The sequence below is a fragment of the Ammospiza caudacuta genome, chromosome 2 (genome assembly GCF_027887145.1).
Source record: "Ammospiza caudacuta isolate bAmmCau1 chromosome 2, bAmmCau1.pri, whole genome shotgun sequence".
Classification (NCBI taxonomy): Eukaryota; Metazoa; Chordata; class Aves; order Passeriformes; family Passerellidae; genus Ammospiza; species Ammospiza caudacuta.
The window spans coordinates 53083172-53099709 of NC_080594.1; the positions used below are offsets into that span (position 1 = coordinate 53083172).

The window sequence follows — 16538 nt, forward strand, 5'->3', positions numbered from 1 at the left end:
CTGTGCCCAGGTGGCCAAGAAGGCCAATGGCATCCTGGCCTGTATCAGCAGTGGCGTGACCAGCAGGACCAGGGCAGTGATTGTCCCCTGTAGTTGGCACTGGTGAGGCCACACCTCAAGTTCTGGGTTCAGTTTTGGGCCCCTCACTATCAAAAGACTCTGAGGTGCTGGAACATGTCCAGAGAAAGGCAGTGGAGCTGGGGAAGGGTCTAGAGCACAAGTCTGATGAGGAGCAGCGAGGGAGCTGGGGGTGTTGTTTAGCCTGGAGAAAAGAAGACTTAGGGGGGACCTTATTGCTCTCAACAGCTGCCTAAAAGGAAGATGTAGCCAGGTACACGCTTTTCCCAGATAACAAATGCCAGGACAAGAGGAAATGGTCTTAAGTTTCACTGGGGAGGTTTAGATTGGATATTAGGAAAAATTTTTTCACTGAAAGAGTGGCTGGGCATTGGAACATGGTGCCCAGGAAGTAGTGAAATCATCATCTCCCAAAGTGTTTAAAAAAAAAAAAAAAGAAAAAAAAAAGTAGATGTGGCATTGAGGGACAGACTTGGGCAGTGCTGGGATAATGGTTGGGTCAATGACCTTATAGGTCTTTTCCAACCTAAATAATTCCATGGTTCTATTATTTATTATTATGCTGCCAACTTTTAGTGTTAATGAAGTTTAATTAACTTGAAGATCCTCAACCTTTCAGGGAAGTAAAGTCTCAAGAAAGACTATACAATGCTAAATACCACTATGATCTAAAATGGAAAAACTTGAGCTAATTACTGGAATATTTCAATGTAGGAAACTTTATAAGGCAATTTTAGCACTTAGATGAGGAAAAATTAAGTGATGACAGCAACCATAGCTCTGTGGACTATGGACACAATCAACGGCAGCATAAATTCACTTATCACATCATTGTGCTTTTGCACAAAGAGGAGTATTACCACTAGTTGGTAACAAAAACCAATTAGCAATAATACCCCTCCTGATAAGAAGAATTTTATACAGTTTTTGTATCACAGAAACTGTACTGACTTACCAGTCAAGCCATCTTCATTCTGCAATCCATTTGGTTTCTGTTTTTCCTAAAATAGATAACATTAGTCCAGCAAAAAGAAGGTATGTGACAAGAGATGTTATTTTGGGCAAGAACAAAGTCCATGCTCTATTTTATATTAACTAGTTCATTGTAATCAGGATTTTCCTGATTTCCACTACTGGACAAGGAAAAAAAGTAATTTATAAGTTAACACTTTCCCAGCTAGACAAAGAGAATTAATTTGCCCACAGTCACGCAGAATGACTTCTCTGCTGCAGCTCTAGCAGAGGTGATGGAGGATGATATCTGCTCAGATGATGAGAGAAAACTATAAGACAGAAAACATCTGAATGATGGTAGCTTGTACTTAATGAACATAGGTCAGGTCAAGACACAGATACCAAAGTTTTTTCACCCTTTTTAAACTAGGAGTTGTGCACGCTTCTGAAGTTGATATTTTAAAATCTGAATCCTATCATGCCAATGAGCTGGTTTTTGAAATACTCAGAGGAGGACAAAAAACATCTGCCTCCTCATTGTGGATATTAAAGCAAATTTACTAATAAAGAAGTGAAGAATTCCCCTTTGCACCTGAAATATTGGAAAGCCTTCCAAAACCCCCTAAAATTCATACCTCCACAGAGGTCTTCCACAGTAAATAGATCATCTTTGAAACTTTCCAGTCAAGGGGAACTACATAATCATCTGGCAACAAGGATTCTGCAGAAGAAAATATTTTTTGCAGTTCAGTGTTCAGATCTCTCCACAGCCAAAATACATCACTGAATTAAGATTTTTGCACATGTTATTTATATTTTTTTTTTCAAGCAGGTATTTAAATGAGCCAGCAGCAAAATCAGAATTTAGAATTTCTGGAATCTAAGGCCAGTGCACAAGAGGGGAAAGAGAGGGAAAGAGATTTGGGTTTAGTTTCTTTATTTAGACAAAGACTTTCCTACCATACTTTCGTTTCCCCCACATACTCCCCTAAAAATAGGCACATACAAGAAAAACAAAGTTTTCAGCCATTAAATTAAATTCAACTTAATTAACAACTTTTAAAATTTAAAATGCTTGATTATAAGAATTTTTGCACTATTAGTAGAGAAGGTGTTTCCTAAAATGTTTTAACTCTAACACTCTTTAAGAAGCTGAAAAGAGGTTCTTTATAGGAAAACTGTCTGAAATATATTCTACACTTATATAAGGATCATACAAGCAAGAAATGCAATTAAATCTTCCATTTATAAATAACTAAAGACATTTATTTACCAAAAACCTCCCTTCCAAAATAATTTCAATAAAGATTGACTGTAATTCCAAGTGTTGTGAAATAATACCACTCAAATGTGTGCATCCATAAATAGTTGCCTGTCAATGTACTGTATGCCATAAAAAAAAAAAAAAAAAGCAGGATAATTTTTGGAATTGTAGGATAATAATAACAAAGGAGAATGTGGCCAGCCAGGCACAATTCTGGTGGGAAAACCCCAGCAGTCAGCAGCCACAAGCTGGCTGAGAGATATTGGGGTAGGTTTGTATTTCTTGAAGGTTATTTCCAAAGGAAACTCACCTAGACTCCAGAGAATGTCACCTGTTACTGACTCAGAGGAGGACATTTGGTTCATTAAGCTACTGAGTGTTTCTGAATGCCTGGTTATTCTTTTTCTTTCTTGGAAGATGCCTGTTTTCAAGTCATGGCCAACTCCCTCTAACATTATAAAATTTAAGATCACAAATATGAAGATTCATCAAGTTTGGAGAAGAAAAATGTTTTATATGCAACAGTTGAGGACATCAACAGTACTTCTTTGCTTACTTTCAGCTCTATATGGCAAATTCTTTGGTGTGTGGTGCCAGATTTAGGTAAAGCAGTCTTTTATGTCCCCCTTTAGGGACCTAAGATGAAGTAATGCTTCCTATGATTTGCATTATTGTTCTGGCAGATGGCATTGCCATGGACTTTTAAAAAGCAACAAAGAATCCTGAGGTCAGTTTGAGCAGATAAATGACATAAGCTGCTCCTCAGCTGTCAGATTAAAATTTTCATATTAAAATTCATGCTTAACTTTAAATTCTATTGAAACAAACAATTGTAAAGGTATACTGAAAAGCTGGCCTATGTTTTTTAATCCTAATTGTTGGCTAAGTGAAAGTTCAAGTTTCTCCACTAAATTTGGACTCAAGAAGCTGAAAAACACTATGCACAGGGAATATGTCTCTTTCAGCAGGTGTTCTAGGGTGACTTCCAAACAAAACTCTCTTGTTTTCACTGGTTACAGCTCTGTGGGATTACATTAGCCTGCAGTATGGGAAATGGTGGCTGGCACACTCAATTCCTTTGAGGATTGCTTGTCTTTTACCTGCTAACTTAAAAGTATTAAACTGAAAGTACAAAAATAAGATATCTGGAGCTCTGAAAGGCAAGTACACAACACCAGGACACTTATTAATAAGGCACACTTAAAAAGAAGACATTGACTTTCAGAAGACATCTTGTAAGCCTGATATTGAATTTCAAACCAAATTGGATTTTGGAAAAGTTTTTCAACAGCATCTAAGCCACGCAAGAGCGTATGAAAACTCCATTAAAATAAAAAAGAATGTTATTATCTGGAATATAAAACCAAACATGCAGCCTTTATATAAGTGCACACATTTTGTACCACATTTTCATTTAGTTCCATAATCATCACAGTAAAGTCTTACTCAGTAGGATGTATTCAAACATCATTTAGTTCTGTAATCAATACAGAAAAGTCTTACTACGATATATTAAAAATTGAGCAAGCATTTCATGTTTGGATTTAAAGTTAGTCAATTTTTGCTACTAAAAAGACTGCAAATACAAGGCCAAACCAAAAGCCCCTTTGACAGAGATGGAGGATTTTAGGTACAAACTAAAAACTGTCACCAAAATGTGATTTGTTTCAACAGCATTAATATTTAACTAAAAAATGCAAAAAAAAAGAGTTTCTAACCATAGTATTTTCATTTGTTTTTTGGTTTGGAGGGAGTGCTTTGTTTTTTGTTTGTGGTTTTGAGGGGATTGTGGGTTTTTTTTGTTTTACATAGGAGTAGTAAGAAAAGCATTATACCCAGTGGAAGACCTGGAGAACCAAAGAGCTGCACAAGTTGAAAAGCAAATCCTAATGATAAGGGAAGTCCCAGAAAACTGCATTTCACATCTGCATCTTGATAATCTTCAAGCTGTGATGTCTTTGCTGGCTCAGAGTCATCTGCTCCATTTGCATTTTCACTGCAGCTTGCCATTGTAGTAGAATCTTCTAGATATTCAGAAACAACTTTAACAGAAGAAAAATTATCTGGTTGGCCATTTGTAACCTCTGAAGAAACATGTTCACCCTCGTCCTCTTTTTTATTAACTACCTGTTGTGGCTGAAGAGTAGTAGCTTGCTCCTCCTTTGTTTTGGAATCGACACAAACCCTGCAGGCATATTTTGATATAGGAGAACATTGTCCTGAATGAGTGTAAGAAATATTATGTACCAGAGCATCTGCATCTGGAGTGGGTGAGGAATATTCCTGCAATGCATGCAATTCCTGTTCATGTGGTTCTCCACAGTTCTTGCTTAGAAAGTAATTTTGCCTCACTTCTAAAACACTGTTTTGGGGAATATCTTCTCTTACTGGGATGTCCTTCCCTTCCTCTGTATGAGCAAAGATCTGTCTTGGTAGGTTAAACTTTGGTGCTAAGTTGACAATTCTTCTGTATCTCTTCCTCTTCAGTGTAATTGGTGTAGCATCATTTATTGGCACATTTACTTCACTTGAACCCTGCATGAAGGCAGCCCTGGCTTCCACTAGGGAATCAAAGTGTATTTTACCAGGAGACACGGACAGACCATTGCTTATTACATTGCCAACTTCCTCAGTTTCTGTTTCAAGATGGTTTTCCTTTACCAATCCCTCATTTGACTGATAGCAGTTTAGCTCTGCTGAACTGTTCATGTGAGTCTGTTCAGGTTTCCTCACTTCTTGAGATTTTTGTTCACTTACACATTCATCCTCAGAGTGAGGAGAGAGAGAAACTTGAGCATTGAAGCCCATCTGCAACTCCTCAGTAGATAAATTAATTGAAAAAAAAGCCCAGGCATTGGAGGTAGTTTCATCTGCTTTTAAAAATGGACATTTGCCCTCTGTGTTATCAGTCACATTATTAAGTATATTTGAACTGCAATACTGAGAGATTTCTTTTTCTTCTCTGTTTAAACTTAGGCCCTTGGCTTCCAAGTCAGGTTCACATGTAATTTGGCATGATCCCAGTTTGTTTTCTGTGCTTAACAATGTCATATCATAGTCTTCAGAAATGCCTTCTGTTTTCTGGACAGAATTTTTATCATTGCTTATTGTTAGGAAACTGCAGAGGTTGTCTTTCTGCCTCTGCTTTGCTTCCTTGTCATCTAATGCATTTTTGGTTAGGTTTTCAGTACAAAAAGGTTTTACATCTCTTAAAAGCAAACTGTCACTTTCTACAGGCAATTCATTTTTCCATGCACTATTTGACATCGCTGAGACCTCAGGCACAGCAACCAGAAAACTCTCTCTTGAAACCCCTGCATCTTCTTTTAGGCTTTCATCACTACTCTTAGGCTGCTCTTCACAAACTGTTACTGGATCCTCCGGGCCTTTGCTGAATGTACACATTGATTTTTTGTTTTCTTCTTCCAAGTCATCCTCTTCACTTTCTGATCCGTCATGGTCACCTGGAATTGGATGATGAGCTACTCCACATAACATTTTCTTCGTAATTTCTGTGCGATTAGTTTTCATTGTTTTGTTTCTTTTTCTCTTTTTCTTCTGCTTTGCTTTTATTAACAGGAATCCAGGGTTCTTGCTTAAAATTTTCTCCCTATATGAAAACAAAGAAGATCAAATGTAAAACCCCAAACAAATAAAAAAATCAAGCCCCCACTAAGTTAGAGCAATAATGTATTCGTGGTGATCAACCTGAAGAATAGGTACTTTATGTTACTATGATGATCAAACACAGACTATCTGCATTTTTCAGTTGATAATATCTCAGATAACACCTTCTATTGGTTAAACAAATGCCTAATCAATACAATTCAGGACAATCCCGAACATTTAAATCCATTTAAGTAAACCCAGGTGCCATCTCAATAACTTTGCTTTACAAAAAGTATCACAAATCATCATTAGACCATACATTGTGTTTCTAGATGCCTTTCTAGCATGATGTTTGAATAATAGTTCCTGAAAACCTGGTGCTATTCTGAAATTTCAGTAAATGCTGTGAGGAGCTGAAAGTAACGAGGTAGAGGACAATGTCATCCATTAAGATCAAATACTCAAATTCAAAACATACTAACCAAAATTCAAACAATGTAAAGTCACAGTGACTACGGCAACTCTGATACTTACTGTTCAGTATATTAAGTCTTGAATCATAAATATTTGGAAGAAATATTTCATACTTTATTACCAACAAAATAATACACTGTGGAAAAATTAAGATGCTGTAGGAAAAATGACATGTTTACAGTTAATTTTGTAGCTCTTTTCAGAAGTCTTATTTATTTTGTCTGCATTTCTCATCAAATGTAACAGAAAGCAGCTCTGACTTCTCTGAAATCTTGACTTTGGCCCATCAGCCAGCTAACCCTGAAATGAAAACTTGTAAGGAAAACCCAGTCTAGGATTCCATCCAGGAACCTAACATCTCCCTTTTCAATTGTTCAGAGATATTAAGTTTTTAGAGCTAAATTTGATTGATAAATCTTTGTACCAAAGACATATTCCTTTTCTGTAATTCTTCACTTTTCTGGAAGTCTGTGTTTGTGATGGTACTTTGCACAATACACTAAGGCAAAGCAGCAGCTAGAATTATAGGGTAAAATTAGTTGAATTTTGGAAATGTGTATGTAAAATTACCTGCTTTATTAAGTGCTGTATTCTGAAATTCTTGAGAGAAACAATACGAAACAAAACATAAAAGGGTAACTGTCAATGTAGAGGGAAAGCTGATCACTAGGAGGCAGCCTGGGAATTAATGGGAATCCTATGGGAATCTATCCTTTTCCATTATTCATTCTTAAATTTATTCACTGTTAGTCTCTAAGTTCTTCCTTAATTTGAACTCTACAAAGCAAACCCTCCTAATTCTCTGAGTGCAAAGGACAGCAGCAGCCTTCTCAACACAGCAATGAAATTTGTTGACTGCAACAGGATTCAAAAGTCTTGGTGCCTTGGTGCCTTGATATCACTGCAAGGGGCACTACAGATCTCCATAGTGGTCTTGTCGGAAAGCACATGAAATTTATTTCCTTATAATAGCATCCAGATAAGAAATCCTACTAAGAAATGGATTTTCTTCAACTGTTGGCATTGAAGTCCAAATGGTGCTTTCCTCCAAGTAATGAAAATTGACTTCTCCTTTTCCAGATCTGTGTATTTTTAATACAGTGCCCTATGGTTTACATGGGAATGTCCACACCATGTTGAATTCTGTTCACAATACACTCCATAGTCAGCAACATGCCTCCTATCTCTCCAGAACGAGAAACATAGGATGCCAAAGTTTTAGGATTGAAGAGATCTTATTTGTCAACTGAAATAAATGATATTAAAATGAAGTACCTGCAATAGTAGCTGGAGAGATTACTTTCTTACGTATAGCCCACACATGCAGAAATCATATACTAATCCAAGATTATATCTTATATTTTGACAATTATTTTCTTCTTTAGTGAAGAAATTTCATAACTTGAAACTGGTTTTAGACAAGGAAATTCTCTGGAGTTTTCAGATTCATAAACCCCCTTACCAGTGAAATAGAAAATAATCTCCCAGTTTTAACTGTTTTTAATGTAGTGGGGAATAAAAAATCAGATCTGTGCATCAATTCCAAGAAGGATTTATTGTTGTACCTAAAAGCCCTTGTGCTGCCAGAACAACTGCAGAAATGACAACTAAATTATCCATGTCAGCACTGACACAGGTAAGGAATGAACTTCTCCAGCCTTGATATTATTGTAGATAAACTTTTCTTATCACTTACTTCTTCCAGATGTGAATTTGCACTGATGTTGCTGGAAGTGAACTTCCCTAATACTGGTGCAAGCATGTTTCTGATGTCTATCCCCAGACACATCTGACAACACTTTCAGGACAATGCTGACAGAAACTTTCTTGGGCTGGGATGTTGCATCAGAATTGCAGAAATGAGAGAAAAAGCCTTAAAGGTCTGCACACTTTCTTAGTCTCCTTACTATTAATTCTGAATGAGGATGGAAAATCACACTGAATGGGATTCACTTTAGAATGCAAGAACAGAAAAAAAACCACATCCACCAAATAATGGGAAAAGAATCCCCTGGATGGTCCAGAAAAACTAACAGCTATTACTGCATTGAAATTATTGCATGTCAAAATAATAACAAATACAAACGTTGATCCAGGATGATGATTTAGCACACCTGGATATAATCATGAATAGTGACATTCAACAGTTAATCATAAATACAACTATGTAATTTTTGTGCTTTGGAAATATGGAGGTTTTACAACAGTTCAAGGAAATTATTTTTATAAATATATGAATTTCCTAAAGAAAGGATTAAAGCAACAAGGAAAGTGATGAACTACTAAGTGTAGAATAATAAAATGTAGAATAATAAAATACTTAATGGTTCTGGATAACTTTTGTTTTTCAATTGATTCTAACAAAACACTACTCCAAGGAAATATTCTAATGCTCTGTGATGGCATAGCTAAAATTTCCCGCTTAGGATATAACCCCATATCATGTTAAAGTTTTTGCATTCAATTAAGCTAATTGTCTACTAGTTTTCATAAGATTAACTTTGTTCTTCCTCTTTTAGTCCACCTACACACCTTTTGAAAGTTTCTTTTACTGTAAAACCATATGGCACACAACCACTGAGAAAATGCAAGAACCAGCATGGAGACAGACTTCTCTTTTTTAGAGACATTTGCTAGTGAGCTGCTATTAAAGGCACACAACACATACAAAAGAAAAAGAAAAAAGGTGCAATTTCAGCTGGTATTTAAATTTTGCTACATATTATGTATTTAGAAACCTGGATAGTAATAAAAAGACCTGAAAAAATATAATGGTATCTTCGTTGAAGAAGGAATTCCCCTTCTGTAACACTTTTAAATTTCTCAGCCTACTCTTTAGTCAATACTAAATGCTTTTTGCCATAACTGTTACACGTGACTTTAACACTGCATCCTACTGCTCAAAGTAGCATTGACCAGGTTGATTGAGAGCCAGTGCTCAGACAACACTTTCAACTGGAGAAACAAATGCACTTTCACTAAGTAGAACATACTAACTAATGAATCTAAAGCAGTTGGTCACATTTTGCTGAAAAATGGCAAAACCAAAAGAATTACTTATTTGCAATTGTACAGACTTCACCTCCAGCATGCATCTAAGCTGATGTCTGCTTGATATAGAAAAATGCCTGCAGTAATGAACTATAGAGTCATTTAGGTTGGAAAAAGTCTCTGAGATCATTAAGTCCAACCATTAATTCAGCACTACCAAGCCCATCACTAAACCATGTCCCCAGGTGCCACATTTACATGTCTATTAAATACCCCTAGGGATGGTGACTCCACCATTTCCCTGGGCAGCCAGTTCAGTGCTTTTCAACCAGTAATGTTTCCTAATCATCAGGGAAATTGGAGATACATTTAAAATCCAATTCTGAATGACATTTAGCAATGAGGTACAGAGTCTTTCAGAAATATATGCCATTATTAATCTCCAAAGTCTCTGGACTGTGTTTTCAACATAAAAATTACAGCAGAGCAACTTGCCTAAGATGGCATTTACTGAGATACACTTCACTTTCCCCATCTGGTAAGTCCAAGTACATTCTTAAATTCCTCGTTACCTAATTTTGCTTCAGAAACAACTAAAAATTGAAGTTATAATTTTGGAATGAAAAAATAAAAAGCCAAGGTACCAGCCTTTTTGTTATATATCTTGCCTTTAGCACCGAAATGAGTGATAAAGATCTAGTTCTGCAAAACCAAATGGAAAATTGGGTTGTATTATCATGTGATCAAGCACCTGGAAAAAACCACAAAACTTGCCAGCATTACTGGGTTTCCTGGAAGCTGAAATTCCATTAGACATTTGAGGTTCAACTTAGCACTTTGCTGCTGAAGAAAGAGTCTTTGTCACCCTTGCCTGCTTTGCTCCAGATGATGCCCTTGTACTTCCACTATGACCTTTTGCTGGCTCTACCACTCTCCTTGCAGGTGGATTCACCTGCCTTGACCCTGCATCAAAAGAAAAGAAGTACATACTTTGTTGTTATGCTCATTTAACTCTCCAAAGCACAGAGGAAAAAAGTGTCTGGCTAAGACAAAGAAGTGGTTGGTGGGAACACGTGAGTACCTCCAGCAGCAACATGTCAGGTTGCCTCACAGCAAGGAAATTAACTACAAATTACTTGTAAGAAATGTTTACACATTAGTGTTGCAAATTAATTCTCTCTGCCCCAAATCAGCAAATATCCCACTAACTGAATTAAATCAGTAACTCAGTATTTATTATTCCTTTGTCTCTCAACAGCTTTGCCAGTGGTGGTGAGATTTAAGTACCTTTATAAAATAAACTAATCACAATGCTCAAAGAGCTGGTCCAATTTTTATACAGGAATGATGTATATACAGTTCTGTGCAATGTATAATCAGTCAGACTGCTGCCCTGTTATAGTCCAGACACAAAAGACCTTGATCTAGAGAGTACACAGAGAATAGCATGCAATTGGTCTGATTAAAGCATGCCTTTAGAAGCTGTTCATTTAATCAAATATATGGCAAAGGGCAAGCACTTTGCTTTCTAAGGTTAAAAACCCAAAAAACCCACCCACCAAAACCCCCATGTTCCTGAGGTAACAGCAATTCAGTTTCAAATGACAATCTGTTCACTCCATAGAAATTTCAGGTGAGATGACTTTACTGATTTTTGTCCTGCCTGGTTCATGGAAGTCATGAACATCTTATGATTTAAATGTCCTAATTTGGTTCCTTAGTCATAGTCTATGCTGATCAAGATTAAAGAAATCAATTCTGAATATACTGTTTAAAACATGTTTATGTACTGAATATACAACTGCCTACTATGAAACACCTACTTTCTGAACAAGTGAAAAACAAGCTATTTCAACCTCTTCTAGATGCCATAAATATCTCACCTGACACAATTCGAAACTGAGAAGAGAAACAAAACAACTCCCTCAAAAATACATGGACTGATGGATGCCAACAGATGGAGAAGAGGTGCCATTTTTTTCTTTGACTGAATTTTTCTGCACTGTTAAGTATGACTTGGTGTTAAAAAGCAGGTTAAGGTGAAAAAAAAGGACAAGAAGAAACACTCCAAGTGATCTAATTATATCTTAAGGGGAATGCTTACAATACAGAGAAAGAACCCTGCAGTTTCACCATCAGCCTTTCCCCCATGAAGGCTCAGAGGATCAGTTCCAAGTTCTGGCCACATTTAGTCCTTTGAAGGGAACATGATGGGCACCAATGACAATGTTATGCACTGCAAATATCAGTACCAATCATCTTGTCATGCACTCACTCTAAAGTTACTGTTCCAATAAATAAATAAATATTTTAACCAGAAAATAAAAAGACCCACACCCTGTGATACATCATCCTAGCACCTGAACACAAATGACAGACATTGTAACAGGATGTAAAGATAAGCAAGTACAACAAAAGGGTTTTAAAATTAAAAATGAGATTTACAGGGGGAAGTATTGACCTTTCTTACCAATGCACATTCACACGAAAAACAAATGTAAAATGAATTTTGAGATGAGACACAAGCAGAATCAAGTTGAAGAAAAATATGGGTGGGAGACTAAGGAAGCAATAGGGGCATAATGAGAGCAGATTTAAATATCTGGAGCTAAGTAATAAACTATTCCCTGTTAGGAACTTTCAATGAAAGATAACAGATTTTAGCTGTATTTAAAGTAACTTTAATTAGCAAAATTATAACAAAGACCTAACTATCCACCAAAGCACAGACTGTAATTCTGGAACAAAAGCATGAGTTTTACAAACACAAGACAATACTGCAAAATTAAGGAGAAAAAAAACCATGAGGACAAACACACTGTATGACACAAAATACTACTTTTAACAAAACAAGAAAAAATTCAAATAGCTTAGGGGGTGGGGTACTATATGCTCAGCATTTAAATCAGCAAGGGACTGGAAGCATTGAAAAAGTTAGAGAATAAGGTGTAGCTCTCCACACAAGTTTATAATGAAGGGAAGAAAAGGGAAGGAGAAGATGGATCCAGAGTTATGAAGACAACTGCACTAAAAAACACACAGGACTCAGATGAGAAAAAAGCAGTTAAAGAATAAACAAAAAAGAGGAAGGGGGGAGTTACAACAGGAAAACAGTAAAAGAAAACAGTATCAGCAAATATTAAGTAACCAGCCTCTAACCTAGGTTATAGCAACATTAAAATTCAAATACTTGTAACTGCAGACAATGCTGCTATTCAGAACATCTGTTCCACTTGTTGCACTCATTCTGTGCATCTCAAATGCTCTATGAAATACTAAGAAACCACAGAGCAGTCAGTTAAAATGCACATTCTGTGGACATTATTACACCTTTTCCAACAAATCTCCATACTTCGTCATGCTACTATCCAGATTTTACTATTTCTGCATACTACACTTTGGTATTCACTTATTTTCCTTTTCAAATATCTTTTACCAAAGGGCTCGAGATATACAAAAGACATGATGAATTAGCCCCTAAAGATGATTACTTTTTAAAAAACAGCCCTGTATTATTCCTAGAGTTGGGGATGAATAAGTGCAGAAAATTGTCTTTCAATTCTGTAATTTAGCGAGCATCAACAGAAATTTGTCTTTGGGCAGAAAATAAAAAATTATTTTAGAGAAGCACTAATATATACTATTATCTTCTAGTTCTGGAAAGACAACACAGCTAAATGGACACTGAGGGAGAAAAAAGGGGAGCAGCTAAAGGTGTTGAGCAACCTGTTGAACCTGTGAACAACTTTGCCAACACTGCTATGAAACAACCAGAATAAAGGGCACTGCCAGTTTTGCTGCTAGTTAAAGCCAGAAACTTAGGGTCCACCCGAGAATAAGAACAACATCACAGCCAGCATCCAACACCCTGAGACTAGGCAGCACTTCCATTAGTGACTTAAAACTCTGCTCTGATAGGTAAGGGCTAACTCTTCTGATATTCTGAACACTGCTCTCACTCCATCACTTATAACCAAATAACTTCTGTCAGAAAGGGCCTCTGGAGATCATGTGGTCCAACCTCTGCTCAAGGCACTATCATGATCTCATTGCTCAGTGCCTTGCCCATTAAAGTTTTGAATATTCCAAGGATGAGATTACACAAGCCACTATCCAATACAAATTCCCCATGTTGCAACCTCCACCTGTTGCTTCTCATCTAAGAGGACCTAGACCTAGGACCAAGAAAGGCACTGAAGTATTAATTATTAGAATCAAGAACTCAGTTTAGACTGCAGGAACGAAGCAGAAACAGAATGAAACACAATGCTCTGTCATCCACATATTACATACAAAGAATTTATAATCCTACATAAGGAATTTTTGCTGCACTGCCATAAGCACAGTCTCCATGAAGTGAAGGATAATGCTAAATATTCATTGAGCATTTAGCACATGTACCAAATGCCTGCAAAGAGCCACAAATGCAGCTCAGACATACAGACCTGACCTGCTTCGGGCAGACTATTCCATGTCTATTCTTTTGTTGTCAAAGTCCCTGAAAAACACTGTATCCATCTTGCAGGCTATCAGGAAAAATGCCAAATGGGGGAAAATAATACAGTCCATCCACTCCTAAGCCAGGTTCATGAGCCTTCAGAAACTATTAATGGTTAAGAGCAAGATGTGGGATAAGCTGTTCAGTAATTTCTCATAGACTATTATAACCTATAATACAGGCTACCCAGACCTAAAGGTAATGAATAAAGGAAAAAAAACCATAAAAGTATCATGAATAATATAACAGTCACACAGGATTATGGGCCTATGACTAAGACTGATTTATACATGATACACTACATCCCTTAGAAATAAGCAAATGCTTACTCAGTAAGCTAAAGCAGCACTTCTTAGTCTGTTAGCAATTTAGAAAGAGGTTAAACAATATGACCCAAGAGAATTCAGCCTTTTAAAAAATCAGTAGTTTAGATTGGATTAACAAAACAAAAAATTTAACACCATTAAAAAGACTTCAAGTACAACTGATTTTTTTGTTTTGTTTTGGGTTTTCATGGATATATTCTGGCTTGGCACAACATGATATTGCTGCAAGAACACTATGAATCAGTAAGGTACACATGACATGGTCAAGGACTGCCTGCCTACCAGAGAAATGAAGCGGCAGCACTATCAGCTAAAAGGAAACTGCAAAGACCAATTCCAGACAAAATACTTCAATGCTTTTATTATCTTTTATCTAGAATTCCACTGACAGCATACCTCAATCAAAACCCACCATTTGCAGCTTCTCCATTACTACAGTAATAAATTAAGACAAATTTGAGATGATTAGACCTTGATAATCTGTTACCTTTTTTTAAAAATAAGACAAATTATGTTTTCACACTTTTTTCTGTGATCTCAAAATAAGCAGGTTTGAAGCTAATTTCAACCAATTAGCCTATAAAAAGAAAAAAAAAACCCACAACAAATTTATTGATGTACAAGATTTTCACCTAGGATATTAATAGACAGCTTTATTCTCTCCTCTTGCTTTTATTTCAAAAGGACAAGAACACCAACATTAAAATGAGAAAAGTATCAATCTGGAAACCCCAAAGAGAAATATTTCTACATCTGATCCACACGAAACATCTGATCACTTAAAATGAGGGCTTACTTTCAATTTCATTTCAACACTGTCTTTTTAATGCTTTTTACAGGGAATTGTAATACATGTGTCTGATCTTTTGAAGTTTCAACATATACCCAGTCACCTCATCTCCGTGATGTACCAGCACTGAGCAAAAACATTTCCTCCAGAGAACATGATTGCTAGGAGAAAGCAGTAGTTAAAACTACATGCCACACATGAATGTGAGAATTCTTCTAATTCACTGAGAATGAAACTTACTGTTCAGCTAAAAGAAGAAAATACCAACAGTTTAAATTACAACAGGAAAGACACACAAACAATAAATAGAAATGTTATGGGTTTTAGCTAGAGAAAGCCTTGTTTTCAGTGATCTACTAGCAGAGAAACAACCATCTCTGCAAAAGGTTTCAAGAGACAGATGTCAGATGAAATCTTGGCCTTCTTCTTAAACACAAAAACCTTAAAAAATTATGCATCATGGCAAACTAAATTGAACCTCAAGAGGGTATGGCTACAAGAACAGAAGACAGGATACCTCACAGGAGATAATTTAACATCACATCTCAAAAAATTAGCAGTGTTACACCAGGTTGTCATGGTTTATTCCCTGCATCACCTCAGCCCCACACAGCCCCTCACTCAACTCTCTCCTGATGGAATGAAGAAGAGGATCGGAAGGGTAAAAGTGGGAAAACTCATGGTTTGAGATAAAGACAGTTTAACAGGTAAAGCAAGAGCTGCACATGCAAGCAAAACAAAACAAGGAATTAATTCACCACTTCCCACAGGCAGGCAGGTGTTCAACCATCTCCCAGGAAAGCCAGGCTCCATCACATGGAACTCTTACTTCAGAAGACAACCACCACCATTCCAAACCCCCTCACTCCTTCTTCCTCCAGCTTTATATACCAGGTGTGATGCCACAAGGTCTGGGATCTCCCTTTGGTCAGCCAGGGTCAGCTGTCCCAGCTTTGTCCCCTCCCAACTCTGAGAGGAGCAGAAAGGCCTTGATGCTCTGTAAACACTGCTCAGCAGTAGCAAAAACACCCCTGTGTTATCAACACTCTTTCCAGGCAAATCTAAAACACAGTCCCAGATCAGCTATTCTGAAAACAACTAACTTTATCCCACCCAAAACTAGCACACAGGTTTTTCAGGGTTTGGTCTTGGGGTGGCAATTTTTTTCTTAACTATACAAAATTAAAATAAGTAAACTACATCGCCCAAAGAATGCTGATGAAAACTTTTGGTAATTCAGGATATAAACCAATAAACCAGGAAACAGCATCTTAGATGAAGCAGTAAAACTAAAAGCACTTTTCCATATAAAGCTGATGCTAAGTGGTCTGCTATATTGATGCCTTGAGAATGAACCAATTTATGTATGTTCTACAAATTAATTTTCATTTAAATTTCATGCTTAGAAAACTTAACTCTTAAATTTACTTACCAAACATCCCACTAGTTTCAAGTATGCAGGAAAAACTTAGGATTTTTACTTATAATATTATGGCTGTATGCATTAGTTAAATTTAAAAACAAAAACCAACCTGAGATTATTATTTCATGAAA

At 36.6% G+C, this 16538-nt stretch overlaps 1 protein-coding gene across 1 annotated transcript; it reads right to left on the minus strand.

Moving 5' to 3' along the window:
* Positions 1 to 1661: 1661 nt before the first annotated feature.
* LOC131572409 (uncharacterized) lies at positions 1662 to 15828 on the minus strand. Its single transcript, XM_058825582.1, has 3 exons — positions 15814 to 15828; positions 4132 to 5906; positions 1662 to 1753 (listed from the first exon to the last, which is right to left on the minus strand). The coding sequence occupies exons 2-3, from the start codon at positions 5825 to 5827 to the stop codon at positions 1662 to 1664; spliced, it is 1788 nt and encodes a 595-aa protein (XP_058681565.1). The 5' UTR covers positions 5828 to 5906; positions 15814 to 15828.
* Positions 15829 to 16538: the final 710 nt, after the last annotated feature.